Source organism: Miniopterus natalensis, chromosome 13, assembly GCF_054644295.1.
Source record: "Miniopterus natalensis isolate mMinNat1 chromosome 13, mMinNat1.hap1, whole genome shotgun sequence".
In the NCBI taxonomy this organism is placed as follows: Eukaryota; Metazoa; Chordata; class Mammalia; order Chiroptera; family Miniopteridae; genus Miniopterus; species Miniopterus natalensis.
In genome coordinates, this window is record NC_142093.1 from 10,901,035 (window position 1) to 10,921,144 (window position 20,110).

At 41.3% G+C, this 20,110-nt stretch overlaps 1 protein-coding gene across 2 annotated transcripts in view; it reads left to right on the forward strand.

The window, feature by feature from the left end:
- The first annotated feature begins 5,594 nt into the window (after positions 1-5,594).
- SELENOI (selenoprotein I) overlaps positions 5,595-20,110 on the forward strand; it is a 40,516-nt gene continuing 26,000 nt past the window's right edge. The window contains exons 1-3 of one of the 2 annotated variants that reach the window (XM_087823411.1): positions 5,595-5,725; positions 17,831-17,899; positions 18,338-18,446. In XM_087823411.1, the coding sequence (XP_087679537.1) occupies positions 5,669-5,725; positions 17,831-17,899; positions 18,338-18,446 (235 nt within the window). In that variant the 5' untranslated portion in view covers positions 5,595-5,668. The remainder of the gene's footprint in view (positions 5,726-17,830; positions 17,900-18,337; positions 18,447-20,110) is intronic. The other variant, XM_016209263.2, reaches the window with a different exon arrangement.

Sequence of the window (20,110 nt, forward strand, 5' to 3'; positions counted from 1 at the left end):
ACAAGGTCCCCTGAGCAGGGTCTCGGCATTCTCACGCCTCCTGAGAGAGCTTGACGGTCATCTCCCGCTCCTTTCTTTCTTCTTCCTCTGGCCTTCTTTCTCAGGTAAGATCAGTCTTGAGAAGTCCATTCCTGGGTGGGAAGGTGGGGCTGGTAATTTAAACATCCGGAGAGACCCCTGAACCCCAGGAGTAGACAACGGGGGGGGGGGGGGGCGGGTGCTGGCCTGCAAAGCACGGGTCTGAAAGAGAAAACCTGAAATTTACTCAGGCAAATGTGTCTGGCCTTCATGGTTTCTGATGCAAAAGCCACAGTCATTTGATTCATTTCCACCCTGTAAATAATGCAGCATTTCTCCCTGGCTGCTTTCAAAACTTTTTTTGTCTTTAGTCTTTAGCAGTGATGATGTGTCTACACTGGGCTTTCTTTAGATCTATCTTGGTTTGGATTCACTGAGCTTTTCCCATCTGTAGGTTTATGTGTCCCTTCAAATTTGAGCATTTCAGCCATTACTTCTTCATAATTTTTTTTTTTCTTTTTTCTGTAGTATATTCCTTCTCCTCTCTTCCTTGGACCTAAATGACACAAATTTTAGGCTTTTTTTTTTTTTTTTTGGTATTTTCCCACAGACATCCCTCCCCCTTGGCATTGTCCAGTTTTTCAATCTTTTTTTCTCTCTGTTGTGAACAAAGGATGTGATTCAGTTAAGGACCTTGAGATAGGAGATTGTCCTGGATTATCTTGGTGGGACAAATGCAATCACAAGGTCCTTATATAAGGGAGACAGGAATGTGAGAAACAAAAAAAGGAGACCTACAACAGAAGTAGAGGTTGGAGTGACTGGCTTTGGAGACGGAGGAAGGGATCATGAGCCAAGGAGTGCAGGCAGCCTCTAGAAGCAGAAAAAGGCAAGGGAATGGATTCTTCCCTGGAGTTTCCAGAAGACATGCAGCACCGCTGACGCCTTGATTTTAATTGTTTTATTTCAGACTTCTGACCCTCAGAACGGTAAAATACTAATTTGTTTTGTTTTAAGCCTTAGTATTTGTAGTAATTTGTTACAGCAGCAATAGGAAGCTAATACAGAGCCCATGCAGTAATTTAAAATTTTTTGATTACTCTATTTTTCAGTTCTAATAGTTCCATTTGGTTCTTTATATTTTCTATTTCTTCACTGAGACTTTTCATCTTTTCATTAATTTCAAGAGTGTTCTTACTTACCCATGACATTTTTAGAATAGTTGCTTTAATGTCTTTTTCTGATAATTCAAGGATCTCTGGCATTTAAGCAATGGTGTTGGCTGATTTTTTTTTTTTTTCACATATAAATTGAGATTTCCTGGTTCTTCATATGCCAAGTAATTTTGGATTGTATCCTGGACATATGAGATCATGGATCTTGTGTAAACCCTATTGAAAATGTTGATATTTTTGTGTTAGTAGGCCATTGACTTAGTTTGGTTCATGTCACAAGTTCTGACCAACCTGTGGATTGTATTTTCAACATCAGTTCCCTTTTCAGTCTTTGCAGTGATATTCAGATCTACTGCATATATGTGCCACCCAGTGGCCAGTCTGAGACCCAGGTGATGATCCCTCTCTTAGTGCAATTGTAAGTCTATGGTATGCTATTTAGGGTCAGATCCATGCATGTACAATTGGGAGATGATCTCAAGAGTTCATAAAACTCTATGGTGTAATCTTCCTGAACTCCTTTCTCAGGTTACTCAAGTTAGCCTAAAATAATACTCTAGACAAAGTAGCATGCATATATTCTACCTGCCATTGACGAGCAGAAGATGTCCGTATCAAATGGCACTGATTACTCAATGAAACTCTGACAGAATGTCTGTGTCCTGTAAACTCAGGAACATGGTGATATTTTATTTTGTCTCCGTCACGGTAGAATGAAAGCTTCTCAGGTTTGTCCTGACCCTTCTACAGTCTGTGGCCATGTCCCTAACCAACAGGCTCGATCCCCAGCCCCGGTCGGGGCTCGTGAGGGAGGCAACCAGTCGATGTGTCTCTCTCACATTGATGTTTCTCTTTCTCTCTCTCTCTCCCTCTCTCTCCCCCTCTTCCACTTTCTCTGAAGAGCAATGGAAAAAATGTCCTTGAATGAGGATTAAAAAAAAAAAAAAAAAAAGAATAAATCCCACCAAAGAGGAGTTTGCATTCAATTAAGACCCCACTGTGTTTGGGCAACAACAGAATACCTGCATTAAAAATATAAAAGCAAGCAAATAAACAGCTTACAAAAAATGACTTTGATTTTAGGTTATCATAGCAATACAGGCTTGTTGAAAAAAAAACAATTGAGAAATTGAGAAACTTAAAGTAATTATGGCTCCCTTTCTGGTCATAAAACACACCAAACGATATGCTTTGCTTTTGAGTGTTTACTTAAAAGGTGTTATGTTCTCTGTTCTTATTTCAAAAATGAAACCACCACAACTTTTCATATTGCTCACACATACACAAAAGAAATATACAAAGAAGTTGTTTTGTGTTTCAACGTAGTTCTCAGATTGCTTTTTCTTGAGAGTCTGTGCATTTTAAAAAATTTTTAGAAAGGAAATTTATTAAAGAATGGCCCAAGAATTGGAAATGACCTTACCATCTATCAGTAGTAGAATGGATAAACACACTGTAGATAGTTTTATAATACTACCATACTTTAAAACTGTGCAGAAATTAAAGTGAATGAACTAGATCAATGTACTGTATCAATGAACTGTATCAATGTGGATCAACCTCAAAACAATGTTAACTATAAAAATGTTGCAAGAGTTTAGGAACAGTGGGATACTATTTAGTACACACACACACAGACACAAGCACAAAATATTACTATGTTGAATCTAGATATGAACATATGTAATAAAAGTAAAAAATATGATAAGAATAAACAACAACTTCAATATAGGGTTAACTCGGGGGACAAAAGGGAAAGGATGGTGAAGAGCTGGAGCTTTAGCTGAAGCACTAAAAAAAAAAAAAAAAGCTCTGCAGCACATATGGCAACAGATTAACGTCTGTTAATTCCTGGTGGTGCTTTATGGATACAGTTATTACTTTCTATATATTATAAAGTGGATAATGATGATGATGGTGATGAATAGAGAAATGAAAACCTTTCCTGGTGTTGACTGTTAAGAGAACATTGAATCATCTTTATGTCTTTTTCTACTAAAAGATAAGTTTCTGGATGCAATATACAATATGCATATTATATGTTTCTATATTATAATATGTATATTATATATTTCACAGATGCCTTTTTTCTAGTTTGAATCATTTTAATATTTAAAAACAAAAAGTGAATGCTGATTTTTTTCTATCATTTTTATTTATTTATTTTTAACACACATATACAGGTCTAACAGCCAAAATGCACAGAGGAAATGAGCTCTTGCTCTGTCTCCCCAGTCCCACCCTGTGGTTGACACCGCTGTGGGCCCTCCCTCATCCTCTCCAACACACTGTGGATGCTATACCCTATTGTTGTAATGCGTTTGCTCAGTTTCACATTGTGTGCACGTCCCTCCCCAACATCTACATTCCAAAATAGAAACCAAAGAGTTGTCAATGGTCAGGGTATCTCTCCCACTGGCATTAATTCCCACTCTGCAATGGGAGAGTGAGGGGGATCTTCCGGTTAGGAGCAAGTTAGTGCAGAAGACATAGGTCAGGGGAGTGCACAAGGCACAGATGAGGTTGGGATTCTCTCTGTGAGTTAAAGTAGGGAGAATTCTCACCAAGTTTAAATAGATCAATGTGTTAAAATTTAAAATAAAAACAGAAGTAACCCAAATAATCAGCAATTCAAACACTACTAAATTTCAAAAATTTCCCACTGAGCTCAATATGGCAGTAACACTCTAGATCTTTCCAGGAAGTGGAGGTCAAGCTCCATCATTCTTCCTGACAACCCTGGGTTGGATCCTAGAATGATCCTAAGATGCTGCCGTGACTGCATTTGCAGCTGTTGAGTCTGGAAGACACCGGGAAGAGCCAGGGGCCTAAAGGAAGTGGCCTTAATCCTTAGGGCTACCCTGGACAACCTGTACATCTTTTGAGCCAGTTATAACAGACAAAAAAGGGGCCACATACTAAACTTGACAAGCTCAGGGGAGGCCTGCATGGTGAGCCTTAAAAACTCAGACCGAAAGGAACCACATGGATGGTGTGAACGTTAAAATCCCTAATGAAAAGAGGATCACGGCGGGTAGTCACATCCTAGGCCTGTAGCCTCCTTGACAAAGGTCTGTCTTTACCTTCAGTGAGCATGTTTCCGGTCTTTTTGCATCTAAGATAACATACCTTTGAAATGTTAGACTCCGCCTTTTCCAGACCTTTCAGAGCACACCCACTGCACAGACCAAGAGATCACAGAACCCCTGTTTTCCTGTGCCCCAAATGCCATCTAGATATGCTGTATGTGTCTCTCCACTCTGCTTTTTATCCAGTCCCAGGGATTTCCCCACTTTGCTCCCCCCCCTCAGCCCACCCCCAGCGGCCTCCTGATTCTCATGCATATGCTAAGTTACAAACCTGCCCCTCGCCAGGGCTTTTCTCAACCCACTGAGGCTTGGCTTCCAGCCAGTTGTCATCAGTTTGACTCAAGTAAACTCACGGAAGTTCTCTACAGGTTTAGACATTTCTTACCTCCTCACACTACTGTTGATGAGCTGTCAGAGGAACTTAGCTCTCGTTGATATCCATGAGCCTGTGGTGAATTTATGGTCCGCTTTGTGTGTTCTGTGGGTGAGGTACTGTAACTTTTGATCGTATTACTATCATTCAGTTTTATTATTAGATTGATACGCTACCCATCGATCTAAGTTTTCTTTCTGCAGTTAACTGGCTCCAGTTATGTAAACACACTTCTTTCAAGCGTGTTTAAGGACCCAGAGACTCTTATCTGGTCGGAGGCAGACACTAGCTACCTCCACGTGCAGGCTGGGATGGAGCAGAGCGGGGAGGCGCCCCAGGTTCACGACGCCGACCCCCGGGGGGGGGACCGCCGCACGGAGCCTCTCACCCGCGTCGCCACCGCTTCCCTTGGCAGCGCCCGCCCCGTGCCAGGAGCGGGGCGCGGGCCGGGCACGGGTCCTTTCCTCTCTTTCAGAGCTTGAGGGAACAAAGCCCTTTCCCCTGAGACACTGCAGATCCAGTTCGCAGGCGACCCCTCTGCCCCACGATAAACAGGGCAGCCTAAATCGCCACGCAGGCCGGCGAGCCACCACCACCTCCTTTCACCCGGGGCGAGGGGCAAAGCCCCTCGGGAAACTGACCTTTCACCTCCCCTCTCTCCTTACCTCAGCTCACCAATTTTGACGCTAGCGAATGAAGCGACGAGGAGATCTGGAAGGCGGGACTTAGCGTCGCTCTCTTCACGCTGATTGGACAGAGACAGCGTTAGGGGCGGACCGCGTGAGCTGACTAGGGATCCTCCCTCCGGGGGCGGGGAGAAGTGAGGACTGCGCTTGCGCGCCGGGAGGTGCCCGAGTGGCCGAGGCGGGTACGCATGCGTGGGGGGCGGAGCTCGGCTCTTTTTACCAATATTACCAGCCGGGCTCTGCCCATCCTTGCCTAGCTGGGGCTGGTGCTTCCGCGCCTCGTCCTGGAGCGTCGCTGCGGGGTGGCCGCTGGGTGTTCGGGTCGCCATGGCTGGTTACGAATACGTGAGCCCGGAGCAACTGGCTGGCTTTGATAAGTACAAGGTAGCGCGGGCCCCGCGGACACCCCGGTTCCTCCTCGCCCTGCCTCTCCAGGCGGCTGAGGAGCTGGCACGGTCCGTGTCACCTTGTGCCGCATGGCCCAGGGCGGGTTGGCGGGCGTTTCTCCGGGGTCCTGCCGAGCTTGGGGCTTTGGGGTCGGGGTGCGTGGGAACACCCTAGGCTCGCCGCCCCGACTCGGCACCCTCCCGGGGATCGCCCTTTCCTTCGGGGACCGCTCGACGACACTAGAGCGAGAGAATTCCCTTCGCTTCTTTCCTTCATCGTTGTTATGTTTTAGCCCCCCCGAGAGGTGATGCAGTTCCCAGCTATGGAGCCTTAGTTGTCTTCATTTTCATGAAGCTTCTCCCCGCATCTCCTCTATGCAACTTCAGAGGCGGAGGTGGTCCTTGGGCAGCCGAGGCCCGGGGAGGGAGTGACCGTGGGGCCCTCGCGCCGCTGCGCTCGCGCCGCGGCCGCCGGCCCCGAGGCTGCGCCTGCAGGAGCTGGGCGCCCGGGCGGCCGCGCGCGGCGAGTGCACGCGGGACCCAGCTAGGGAGTGGAAAGAGCGCGGGCCTTTGGAGTACACGGGAACCTGACGCCCAACCTGATACCCAAACCTCGTTTCTTTATTTGGCTGTGGGCCAAATAATAGTGTCCACCGTGCAAAAGATTATAAGAATTTGAGAGGCTCCTGGCACATAACGGGCCTTCAGTGAAGGCTTAAATTTCCCTCCACATCGGGTTCATCGTCAGTGCTCCCCTGCCAGTGAGTAACTTCCTCTACCCGTCTTGCTGCCCAAGCGTGAAATCTGGGTGGTAACCCTCCATCCGGAGTCCTCTACCCCACCCACCAGCCGGTGAATCACCACAGGCTGCATGTTCTGTCCTTTTTAGCCTAACCTAGAAGACTGCTTCCATCGCCACACTCACCACAAACACTGTAAGCGATGTTTTTATTCTAAAAGAGTTTCAGAATATTTTACTATAGATTTTCAGAAAAATTGTGGAGATAGTACAGAGGTCCCATATATCCCGCACCCAGTTTCCCCTGTTATCAACATCTGACATTAGTATGGCACATTTGTCACAATTAATAAACCAATATTTATACGTAATTAACTGAAGTCCATCCTTTATTCAGATTTCCTTAGTTTTTTCCTGGTCTAGGCTCTCATCAGGACACCACATTACATTTAGGTGCCTTGTCTCCTGAGGTTCCTCTTCGCTGTGACAATTTCTCAGTCTTTTGTTTTTGATAACCTTGATAGTTTTGAGCCGCCGGGTCAGGTGTTTTGCAGAATGTCCCTCAGTTGGGATGTGTCTGATGTTTTTCTCAGGAGCAGAGGAGGGTTGTGGGTTTTTGGGAGGAAGGCTACAGAGGTGAAGTGCCAGTCTCATTGTATCATATGAAGAGTACATGCTGTCGGCCCTAGCTGGTTAGCTCAATTGGTTGCCTGTATGCCAAGGTTGGGGGTTCAATTCCTGGGCAATGCACATGCAAGAATCAACCAGTGAATGCATAAATAAGTGGGACAACAAATCCGGGGTTCTCCCCCCGCCTGGCCCTTTTTCCTCTCTCCCTTTCTCTCTCTCTAAAATAAATAAATTAAAAAAAAGAGTACATACTATTCACATGACTTATCACAGTTGATGCTCTCTTTGATCACCTAGCTGAGGTAGTGTTTGTTAGGTTTCTTATCGTAAAGTTATTGTCTTTGGAAGGAAGTCACTGTGCACTGCCCACACTTATGGAATGGAGAGTTCTGCTCTGCCACCTTGAGAGCAGACTGTACACATAGTTTATTTGGAATTGTGCATGGAAGATTTGTCTTTACTTCCCAATGCATGTTTATTTATTCAGTTATTTATATTAGTGTGAGTTCATGGATATTTATTTTATACTTTCGGTTATAATCCAATACTACTTTTTTTTTATTTTATTGCTCACCTACATTCACTTTTGCCCTTCCAATCCTTTTTCTGTTTCATAATGATCTTAAAAAAAAAGTTAAGCATCTGGTCACGCACCTCTTTGCTTAAAACCCTGCACTATCATCCCTTTACTCTTAGAACGAAGTCCAAAAATTCATAACATTGATCTCCATGGTTCTGAACAATCTGGTCCTAGTGTGTGTCCAGCTTCAGGTCCTGCCACTCACTGTCTGCCCTTCCCAGCTTTAGTAGCCACACCCCTCCTTTTTTCCAGATCTTCAATGTTGTTATGTCTGCCAGGAATGTAGCCTCCTTCCCCATTTATGTTCATCTTCATATCTTAAATGTTAGGTCCCCAGAGAAGCATTCCCTGACTATTGCTTTCCCCTTAACTGTGCTCTCATTGTACCCTCTGCTTCTTTATGGAATTAGTTCTTTAGTGTGTGTCCCCATTGGGGTGTAATGCCCAAGTGGTTGGGCTTGTCTTAATTAAGGACCACCATGTCCTGAGCACTGTGCCACTGTGCTTACTAGGCACCCAATAAACATTTGTAGAATGAATGAATAGCTGTAATAAATTCATTACAGTCAAGAATTTATTGGCTGTAAAAAGTCCAGTTGTATCTAACTGAGATTGGAAAAACTGAGAGACCTTAGGTCTCATGGTATATTCCTCTGCTTTCAAGCAGTGTTGTGCCATACCATTTTGAACTGAGGTGCTGCTGACTTGACTTAAGTGGGAAGAAGTTCCAGAGCCTTGGTAACCCAGGCCAGGGCTTTACAACTTTCATTAGACGAGGTTATTAACCCAGATAACTTCCTGTTTTGCCTTAAGCTCTACTCCCTTTCTGTTACCTGTTTTGCACTGTAAATATTGACATATAAAACTTTTTCTTCATTAGGATCTGTCTTTCTGGGTAAATGCCCATAGGATAGCTGTTTCATTTGCATCAGTACCTGTAATAGGGACTCTACTTTTTCTTACAAGTAGTCTTCTTTAGATTGATATTTTCAACTAGGTAGGGGGTCCTAATTTACAGAAAATTTTAGTGTGCTTTTCTGTTCCCATTTCACTCCCCTCCCCCTCTATTATCTGACTCACTTCCTGTGTCTGATGGCAAATTTCCTATCATCCTGGAAAACAAAGGTCAATTAAAGCAAGCATCCAATGTTTACTAAAATGTAGTTTGTTCATGTTATTTTAGTTATGATGTATAATGAGGCTTCTTTTTTAAAAAGTGGGAGGGCACAAATTTATTTCTTCTAGTGGAGAGTTCTTGACTCAGTACTGTGTACATATTAAAAAGTATGAATCCAGAGATGTCCAAAGGAAAAATCTGTGGCCACTTTTACTGGAATGTGAATGGCACATAGAGACCTTTTCCTTTTTGAAGATCATACATTCCCATTGTGTGGTCTTTGATAGTAAGTCGTTGATGAGTGCTTACTGAATTAAAACAGCTACGATAAAAGCAGCTGGTGGAAAAATTACTTTTAAACTAGTTTAATTTGAGGTACATCTGAGAGCTACAGTTGGAAACCTGACAGTTATTCAGAATAACTGCAGAAAGGTGTGCACACATAGGGTGGTCATTAGGTTTCTGGGACAAGGGACTGTAAGACAACTGACATTCAGTACAGAAGAAAGCATGGATGGATTCTGTGTTATATACTCTTAACACTGTTCTCTGTTGTGTTACCACAGATTTATTAAGCAGTTGAATTAGTGTCTGCCTTCTCTTTTAGGATATGATGAGCTTGGGGAGGGCAGGGCCTATAGCTGTCTCGTTCAACGTGACCAAGTTCTAGCACATGAACAGATTAGGCTCTCAACATATTTACTGAAGAAATGAAAGTGTAAAAGAATGGAAACCATTTTGGAAGTGTGGTAAAAGGGAGCTGTGCATCTCCTGTATATTGGAAGGAGACTTTTGTATTTTGAATGTGAAGATGTCAGGGTGTTACTGGGGAGACAAGACCTTGGTTCTTTGACTTCCTGAAGGAAAGAGTTCAGTCAAAAGACAAAGTGCAGAAAAGCAGCAAGAATTTATTGGCTGCAGCAAAAATATACTTAGGACAGTGAAACAAAGAAGGGCGTAGAAGAAGCAGTAGGAGAGCCTAGGCTGGGCTGCTTTGAGAAGTCAGAGAAAAGGGGGCCTTGGAGACAGGTTCAGGGGTTAGCTGCCCATTGCTCCCTTGGTTGCAAGTCTCGCTGGGGTCCCTTAGAGGGAAGAAGGGAAAGGGAATGGCGGGGGCATGCTCCACTGGGGGAGAGCCATAGTGGGTCCTTCATCCTGAGTGTGTTTCTCTCTCTTGCAGGTGGAAATCTTAGGGGAGGTCTCAGGGGAGGGCCTCAATAGAATATTCATCAGCTTTACTAGTGTGTTCTTTTGGGGTCTTGGTCTCCACTGATTGGTCAGCACCAGGGCTCATTAGTCAGTGCAGCTGGTCCTGAGGCATCCAAGTCACGACTTGTCTGGTTTTGCTGCTTTTCTGGGCCTGGAGCTGAAATACAACTGACATTCCTCTCCTCTCCCTATTTTTTGGACAGGTGATGTGGTTGAAGGTTTTTCCCACTTATCTAAGGGAGAAACTTTTACTGTGATTTACCTAATCTAGGGAAGGCATAGTTTTAATTGATAGTGTAGCAGCTAGTTTCAAGTTGTATCATTTTTTCCCTTCAAATTGTATCATTTTGCTTCAGAGAGGAAGTGTTCTGTGAGATATCTTGTTTGGTTTCAGGAATATAATGTGGTGAGTTTTTTCTGCTATTATGGTAATTAATTAACTTGGCTGTCAATAACAACCTGATTATAGGAATGATGATCATTGTGAATTAATTATTATTACAGTTAAGGTTGTAAAGAGAGACTGCATTTCAATGGTAATGCTAAAGAACTAGAATCTGGCCTTCCTGCTTACTGGTTCATATAATTTAATTTTTTTTCATTCAGTAAACATTTATTGCTCTAAGTGGTTTGGGTTCTGTGGTTAGAGCGTCGGCCTGTGGACTGAAGGGTCCCAGGTTCAAATCCTTCCAAGGGCACGTACCTCAGTTGCAGGCTAGATCCCTGTCCCCAACCGGTGCACGAATGGGAGGCAACCAATCGATGTGTCTCTGTGTCTCTCTTACATGGATGTCTCTCTCTCTCTTTCTCTCTCTCTCTCTCCCTCTCTCCCCCTCTCCCTCCCTCCCTCCCCCTCCCTCCCTCTCTCTGTCCCCCCTTCCCCCTTCCACTCTATCTGGAAAGCAATGGGAAAAATATCCTTGGGTGAGGATTTAAAAAAAGAAATAAAAATAAATAAGCATATATTGAAGGCTCATTCTGTGTTAGGCAGAGCATTGGGGTGGTGAAAATTAAGCTAGGCTAAAATTCCAGCCTTCAAGGGACCCAGCTTGGTGGCATATAGACAAGTAAATAGTTAAAAATAGTTAATAAACGAAGTTAGGTTCGTTCAGGGTGCTATGGGAAAGGAAAAGGAAGCAGCTCCTGTGAGTGAGGGTTGGAGCTGAGAAAGGCTTCAGAGAAGGGATGGAGGGCAGCACAGCTCAGCCTGGAAAGATGAAGCCTGAGTAGGCCCCAGTAATATCAGGTGACGAGGGGAGAAGAGGCATCACAGGACAATACAGCAATGGGTGCAAAAGGGTAGAGGCCTGAGAGAATATTTTCTGGGAACCACAGGAAGGTAGATGTTTAGGCATAATGGTGGAGTGGCAGGAGGTGCGACTGGAGAGGGAGGTGAGTGCTGTCAGAGGAGGACGATTTGATGTAATCTGGATTTTACCTTATAGATCAGCGTTTCTGTGGTCCAAGGACTATCGGCATCAGAATCCCGTGGGGAAAGTGTTCTTAATAGCAGATTCCTAGGCCCACTTTGGGAAATTCAAACTACCTAGATTGCCATTATCTATGTCAAACAGACACCTCAGGTGGTTCTCGGGTACATTGTAGTGCTGTAATTTTTAGGGAGCCACTTAAGAATTTTGAACAGGATCAGATTTTAATATTAGGAAGCTCACCCTGGCAGCTTGTAAAAAATGGATGCATGGTGGTGGGGTCAGGGTAATCTGGAGACAGACCTCTTAGGATGCTCCTGCATACAACTGGGTAAGACATGAGGAAGGCCCGAATCTGAGCAATGGGCATCAAAAAGGAGTTGGGGATTCTAAAGATGGAGGTCACAGCTGGTTTACCCGCCCACTGTTTGGCGCAGCGGGTATGTGTGATTTGACCCACATCTACGTTTCTCTTGATAAGCCAGAATGTTGGACATTGGCCCTGAACTTCTTGACAGGAATCCTCTGAGGCTGACTAGTGTTTACCTTCTTTAAAAGGGGCATTTGTTCTCCAGTTTGTTAGTCCATATGCTCCTGCAGGTCTTTTGTTCAGTTTACCAACCTGATCTCTATGGACATTTGAGTTTGTGATCCTTGATTTAAGATTGTAAGTTCACAGAACATGGTGACTGACTAGCTGGAGGTGGTGGTGTGGGGGCCAGGGGATGAAAAATGGGGAGGAGTCTGGGATGACTCAGGTTCTGGTGGGATGACTTTTGGATAGAGGTGGCAGTCACTGAGGTAAAGATTTCATAAAGCATTAACTCCGAAAAGGTACTCTTGGTAACAATAGCACCTAACATTGTTGAGTCAAAAATTTAATTCTCTTGATAGCCCATTTTGGAGGTGTTATTAATATCTCCTGAGCAATCAGACTCATGAGAGTTTGATCTTAAAGAAGCAATGATTATAATTTAAATGATAAATGATGCTGAATCTGCAGGATAATCTTTTGCTTGAGGCGCTTCTCTTAGACAGGGCCAGGAAGGTGTCGTTTGTGGACTTCGAATTAAAACCAAAAAACCTTCACGTTCTAAATGAATATCATGTGTGGATAAATTGCCCTCCAGTAGAGGAATATTTCTGTAATGATTTGAAAGATTAGAACACTTTCCTCCTGCTCCTGAGCCACAGTAGAAAGAGGAGAAATTCATGATCTTTTGAGTTTCACTTACGACGATTGCAGGCTAACTGCAGTGTCATATGTTCATCATGACATGGCATGTGGCATATACCTAGACATGTTATAGTTAATTCAAGTGTAACTTCTCTTTAGGTGTGCCTCAGTTGATTTGAATAGATTTGAGGAAGTGGCCTCTCCCGCCTATAAGTACATTAGTAGTAAGGCTTGAAAAGCCTTTTTTGTGGTCCTAGATATAGATTTACAAATGTCTCATAGAATTATTTCTGCAGTTGGCAGAGACAGAAGAGTCTTTCAGAAGGAGTGAAAGAAGGCTGGATGGGAAACTTTTGCACAGAGAGAGGGAGAGAGATTAAATGGTAGGAAGAAGGTTACTACATTTTTAGGTGCTAATTGGAGGGAACATCTTGAATTTGTTCTTTTACTATTTTCTGAAATATCATTTCACTGACAGTGGCTTGTTTTCCTAACTGCTGTAATGCTTAAATGTTAAGAACTTCTTTGCTGAAAAAGAATTTGTCCAGTGCATACGGGAGGTTGGGGAAAGATGTTCCAATCAGAGTGACTGATGGGAACTAAGGCATAGAGACCGGGAAGACCACAGCAAGTGAGAGGCACAGGAAGTGGTGGGTATGAGGGGCCAGGCCGGGCCTGCTTAGCCTATGAAGGAAAGTTGCAATGGCAAGAGCAATAGGATTGACAATACTGAATAATAATAATGGTGATGATAGCAAACACATAACATTTACTATATTCCAAGCTTTAAAAATTTACATCTGTTATCTCATTTAATACCCAAAGTGCGTTGTGAGGTAGAGGTGCTATCACTTTCCCCATTTTACTGAAGCACAGAGAGTAAGTAACTTGTTGAAGGTTCCCATGGCTGAGATTTGAACTCAGGCAGTCGGGGTCCTGAGTCCATGGTCTTCATGCTATGCTGCCTCTCAAATCTAAGAATGAAATATAAATTCTGCCTTGTAGTTTCTGGGTGTTTCGTATAAGATACATAAACATTAGAATAAAGAATTTCAATGTCATGCTTAATTGAATTTATGTCTAATGTTTGCAGATGGGGCAAATGTACAGTGACAGAGAACTGATTTTGATTTCTCTTTCCCCGGTTTTAAATTAGTAGAGGCGAGTGGGCTTGTATGTACTAGTCTTACATTTAGTTGAGTGTTGAGAACATCTCATTTGCTATTAGCTGTGATTGAGATAAAAGCTTTTTGATTAAACATTTAGCTTTGGGACTAAGGTTAGAAAGAACCCAGGTACCACTAGCTGTGTGATCTTGAGCAGGTAACAGTCTCTCTAAACCAGGTTTCCTCATCTGTGAAATGGAGTAGTACCTACCTCACAGGATCATTATCAAAACTGAATGAGTTAATATTTATAAAGTCCTGGCATATAGTATTAAGTAAATAAAAAATAACACTCGACATTTGTGCTTCCCTGCTTGTGGACATAGCATATAACATATATGCACGTACCCACACCTCAGAAGTAATACCAAGAGGAAGTATATTTTAGGAAAGTTAGTTAAGGGTGGCAACTTAATGGACAGATGGAAAGAGTAACTGAGGAGTCTGTGTCTAGCTTGGGTCCCACAGATAGTCTTTGACTTTACAGATTTCTTCCTCTATTTAATCATGTATAATAAATAGTAAAACAAGCAGAGTAAGTAAATTTTCTCAAATACCACTCTCCTGTTTAAGAATCCACAGTACCTTGCATGTGTTTATCAAGTCTAGTATCTAGATTTCTCAGCAAGGATTTCAGGTTCCTTCACTGAACTCCTCCTCCTTTTATCTTATCATCTTTTGTAAGAGATTATAAATTAAGCCTGGCAAGGAAACCTGCTTGTCCTCATGACTTGTTTGTTCTTGCCTCATTGTTCCAGCTCTTCTCCAGTCTTCTCACCACCATTTTCTCTCTGACTTCTTAGCAGATATAAGTAACGATATTCAGTGACATGGGATCTCAGTGCCCACTGAGTCATGCTCTCTGTGGGTGTAGTTATTAAAGTCTTGTATTAATAAGCACTTTAAGAAACTTTTACATTCTGTCCTTTTTTTTCATTTTAAGTATAGATATAGTGTTTTCACATCATAGTAGAGTGTTCCAGCACAGTGCCTTGCATTTAGTCAGGGATATAAATTATCGAGAAAGAAGGGCCTTACAGTCATGTTCTTGTTCTACTCAGTGCACCACTTAAAATGCTCCTTTTGCCCTGGGTCACACCTTTGTGTTGGTTTAACAATTGGGTTGTCTGGAGCACAGGTTGTCAAACTAAAACTCCCAGGCCATGTGTTTTGTGAATAAAATTTTGTTTAAACATAGCCATGCTCATTTGTTTACATATTTTCTGTGACTGTTTTCCTGCTTCTGTGGCAGTGTTGACTGTATGTTACAGAGACCATACGGCCTGCAAAGCCTACAGTATTTATTACCTGGCCCTTTACAGAAAATGCTTTTTAACCTTTGGTCGGGGGAACTACACCTTCTGATGAAGGAGATTGAAACCATGGCAAAAGAGCCGCAAAGGGAACATGGGATGTTTACCAGGTGAAGAGATTTACATGTGACAGGGAAAGCTGTTTTTAAATATTTGAAGGACTGATGTTTGGACGAAAAACTAGACCCTTGTCTGCTTAACTTAAGGCTCTGAGATTCTGCCTTGGAACGATTCTCTCAAACTCAGGCTGCGGTCCTCAAGCATTTTTCCAAGGCACTAGCTTAGTCTGGGCCAGCAGATTGCAGAGCCAAGCAAGTCACAGTAGGCCTTCAAAGCGAATATCCTCCTGGTCAGGTATTCTGGTGTAGGGCAAAGCATCATCCCAGTGGAAAATAAGGTAGATTGAGCAAGCGTTACCAAATAACCTAAATCTAGTTTAACACCTTTAAAAGCTTATATTTTACTTGTTTTTTTCACGCTTGTGGAAGGTTGGAATCATTCTTTCCTCCAATGATTCCCAAGAAGGTTTCAAGTTTCTTTGTTTATACCAAGTGATAAGTGACCTTAAAAAGTGTTCAGGTGTGTAAGGCTAAAACAGTGTTCTTTAGGCTTATTGCTTGCTGTCTTTTGTAATCTCATCTTAATCTTTCCTGTTATACTTGAGCTCATCAGTTTACCATTAAATGTAAAAGATCCATTTAGGAAAACTGACCTTGTATTTAGTTCTTACATTCTTTTCATACTTCTACTGGTCTTCTGAAATAGAGATTTAGTATTAAAACTTCAGAATTTAAAAGAGGAGCTTTTAAAATCAAAATACCGTTGGTTAAGGACCTTCTTTTAGATCTAAGTCAAATTATGGAAAGCTGCTGAATGAGACTCATTCAGCAAACATTTGAATTAAGAGCATTGTACTTTGTGTATCGCTTTAGCTATCTGTGTGATTAGCTATTCTTCTGATTTGGACTTCTTACAAAAGGGTTCATATTTGTTCCATGTCCTCAGGTCTGAACACCTAAATCCAGGCATCGTGTCAGTTGAGAACTCCTTCATTCTGCAGAAGTTCAGATGTAGTGGTATCTATTATGTGGAAAAGCTTTGTAGACTGTAGAGAACCATGCAAGTAAAGGTTAATTTTGGTAAGAGCAGTATAGTACTTGGTGAAGTAGCTCCTGCTGAGAGTCTGGATGCCGCCGCATAGCTTCTAACTGGCCAGCAGAGGCCAAGCAGGTTCTCTATCACCACTTTCTTCCCACTGTTTATCGCAGGTCTTTGTCTGCATTATCCCATTTCAGGTAGAATGGGTTGGAGAAGGGAGATGCTCAGATGTGCAGTCTGTTGAATAAACATTTGACTCTGTGCTTGCAGTATTTAAAAATGTTTCTATTTACTTTTTTGTCCTATCATACTTTTAAGTCTTGAAACACTGGTGAGGAAATATTTCCTGTATATTCATAAAACATTCAGAAAGAAATTTTGATTTTTAATTATGATTTTAAAAAAATTAGATACTCATATGCTTACTACTTACTTTATATATGTACTAAATAAACATAGGTACAAAACACAAACTTTTTCCAAATGTTAGACTAATATGGCACTGTTTAGTTAATTAATTTAAAAAACATTTATTTATTTTAAAAATATATCTTTATTGATTTCAGAGAGAGAGGAAGGGAGAAACATTAATGATGAGAGAGTCATTGATCGGCTGCCTCCTGCACGCCCCCACTGGGGGTCAAGCCTGCAACCCAGGCATGTGCTCTGACCGGGAATTGAACCTCGATCTTCTGGATCCTAGGTCTACGCCCAACTGCTGAGCCATGCGCGGCCTGGCAGTATTCCTACTTCTTGACGGTGGGAACTGTCCCTTACCAATTTTGTATCCCTTCTTCCCCACACCCAGTGAAGTGCTTTCTATACGCCAGGTACTCTCATGTGTGTGTCTGATGAATAAGTCATCAATATCACTCTTAAAGTTTTACATATTTATATACAGAAATTTGTTAAAATTTCCTTTGAATTTTTCACTAAATAGCTCAGTAATTGGGGAATAGACTTGATCACCAGAGAACCCTAACCTGTTATCTTCCTTTGCTTACTTGTGCAATCCATTTTCCTGCTGTAAAGGGAACTGTTATTCCTTTGGTGCTCAAAGCACATTTAGTAATAATACCTGATACTTACATAACACTTACTGTGGCCCGGTGCTATAAGTGCTTCATGTGTATTGTTAGCTTATCTAATCCTTATAGCAATCTTTTGATGTAAAGGCTATCATCCCCATCTTACAGGTGAAGAAACTATGGAGGACAGGTTAAGTAACTTGCCCAAGGTCACACAGATAGTAAGTGTACTAGTAATGGTATCAAGTGGTCGGACAATTAGCTTCCCCTAAGTTGAGAGGGATGAAGGTTAAGAAGGTGTGTGGTTATGTTTGAATGCTTGCACTTTGCATGTTACTGATCCTGTATAGTAAGTGAGAACTTGCAAGCAATACAGATGTCTCTACTGAAACATAATAATATTATATACAGGTCGAGAGTAAAAAAAAATCTGGCTGTGGTTGACAGTTTTAGTCTCATTTATATTGCTCCTCTAGTTTCATTATTCAGATGATGACATCATGTAAATAGATGTATTCTCCAAGTTACTTTTGTACTACTGTTTTCAATTAAGAAACTGTTCTGTTTGCTAGTGTGTAAAGATTAACTCTGAATATTTTCTCTCATTTCTTAACAGTACAGTGCTGTGGATACCAATCCACTCTCTCTGTATGTCATGCATCCATTTTGGAACACTATAGTAAAGGTAAGATGATGAATAGGCATGCACTTATGTTTTAATAAGTTTTAGATTTTAAACTGTTCTATGGAGTGTTATAGATGCAACGGTCAGTTTAATAAGATATCTAGAGAAACTGCCCCCCCCCCCCCATTTCCTTTCCCATGCCTTTCCATTTATCTCATTGTTGAAATCTCAGTTTATACTCTGGAATTTATAATTTTGTAAAATTTTAAAAAATAAATGTAATGTTTGTTGATCATAGAATTATTTAAAACAGAATAGAAAGAAGTGCTCTTTTCTATCAACTGGAGATTATAGTTCACATTTTAATATAAATAACTCTTCCGTATGATGTTTTAAATTATAGCTTTTACTCTAACTTAAATTTACATGTTGTGCTGTGTGTGAACAGAGATATTCCTCTACTTTAATTATATTGTAATTATTTTGAAAAAAACACAGGTGTTTCCTACGTGGCTGGCTCCAAATCTGATAACCTTTTCTGGCTTTCTGCTGGTCGTATTCAATTTCCTACTCTTGGCATACTTCGATCCTGACTTTTATGCTTCAGGTAAGATTACTACTTTTAATATAAAATTTAAAATATCTAAATAGAGAAAAATGATATGGTTATTTTCTGGTTTTATTAAGATGCTTATGTTTCTGAAAAGTTTTAGGTATTATAAGGGTATATAAAATGTCAGAATTGGGTTTAAAAGCTGTGTTTTCACAATCTGTATGTATATTTCTATTAAGTTCTAGAAACCAATTTGGCTATTTAATTTAGATAGGCTGTCCAAAAGCATAAGGTTTTGGTAAAGAATAACTAGATTTATAAGAAAATGAAAGAAAAGGACTACAAAACTACCTAAAAATGAATATAAGGTAGAGCTCAGCCTACCTACCAATTCCAGAAATACCCCCTCCTTTCTTCTAGTTATGGGAGAAAAATCTTGTTTTCTCTTTCCCTCTGCTCAGTATCCTTCTAATAATTCCCAGTTTCCTCTAAAAATGGTTCTTAGACCTTTAAGTATTTTTTGACAAAAGTCTGGATCCTTATTGGGGAAAACAGGAGAAATCACTTTTGGGGAGGCAGTTTTCAGCCTGTTCCCTCCTGGGACTCCAGTATCTTCTTTCACACCTATTCCTGTCTTGACTGCCTTCCACACCCAGCTTCTGCCCCAGCAGTAGGAGTGAACCTGGAGTGCATTTGGGATGGGGGTGGATAGTGGGAGACAGGGTTTATTTCTGTCATTCACTCAGTTGTTGGAGTTGAGAGGAATAGGAAGATGAAAGTAGATAAGTATTTTTTGCATTCTAAGTTAGAGAATATATTTTCCAATATTATAATTCATCTGTGTTCTGGGTTCAGCAGACTTTTGTGGACTAACCTGGAGAAATTAACAATCACTGAAGGAACATTTGGAGTTTGAAGCACTTAGGAGTTTTGCTATCATAGAAATTCTGGATATATACACCTGACTTTATCAACTGAAACTTTTAGCCATAGCTTCTGTGCATGTAATAAAATGGTAATTGAAGATCATAAAGTACTATATGAATAAGTAAGATTAAATTTCATTCAGCATGGTTTTTATACTGTTTTTTTTAAAATTTGTATTTTAATCCTCAGGACAGCCTCAAAGTTTTGCTTTCTAACTTAGAAATATTATTTTCTCTAATTAAATAAGAATATTTATTTAGTTATTAAGAGAACTAAAAACATGTAAATATTATATATATTTTCCCAAATCATAGAACTTGAAGGAGCAGATCAACCATCTAGTCCAGTATATTTGGGAAATGGAAGACAAGAGAGGTTAATGACATATTTAGGTCACAGTACTCATTGGTTACATAGCCAGGACTAGAACCCAGGCCTCCTGATTCCTAGTTGTTATATCTTAGGGGGAAAAGGTGAGGTCCAGACATTTCATTGTGATTCTGATGCCAGAATCATCCAGTTGAGGTAATCTCTATACCCAAATCAAAAGGTCTTTTGTTTAGCTAATTAATTGTAGTAAGAGAGTATAGGTTGAAGGCTCAATACGTATTTGTAATATAAATGTAAACAATGAGGGTCTGATTAAACACAAGCATTTTTTAAACTCCAAAAGACATTGTTTTTCATCCTACATAAGGTTTTAGTGAAGATGAATAGCCAGTCTTGAGTTATGGTTCAAGCTCAAAATAAATGCCTGTTGTTTGTGAGGGGTTAGACAGTCCTTCTTTGTT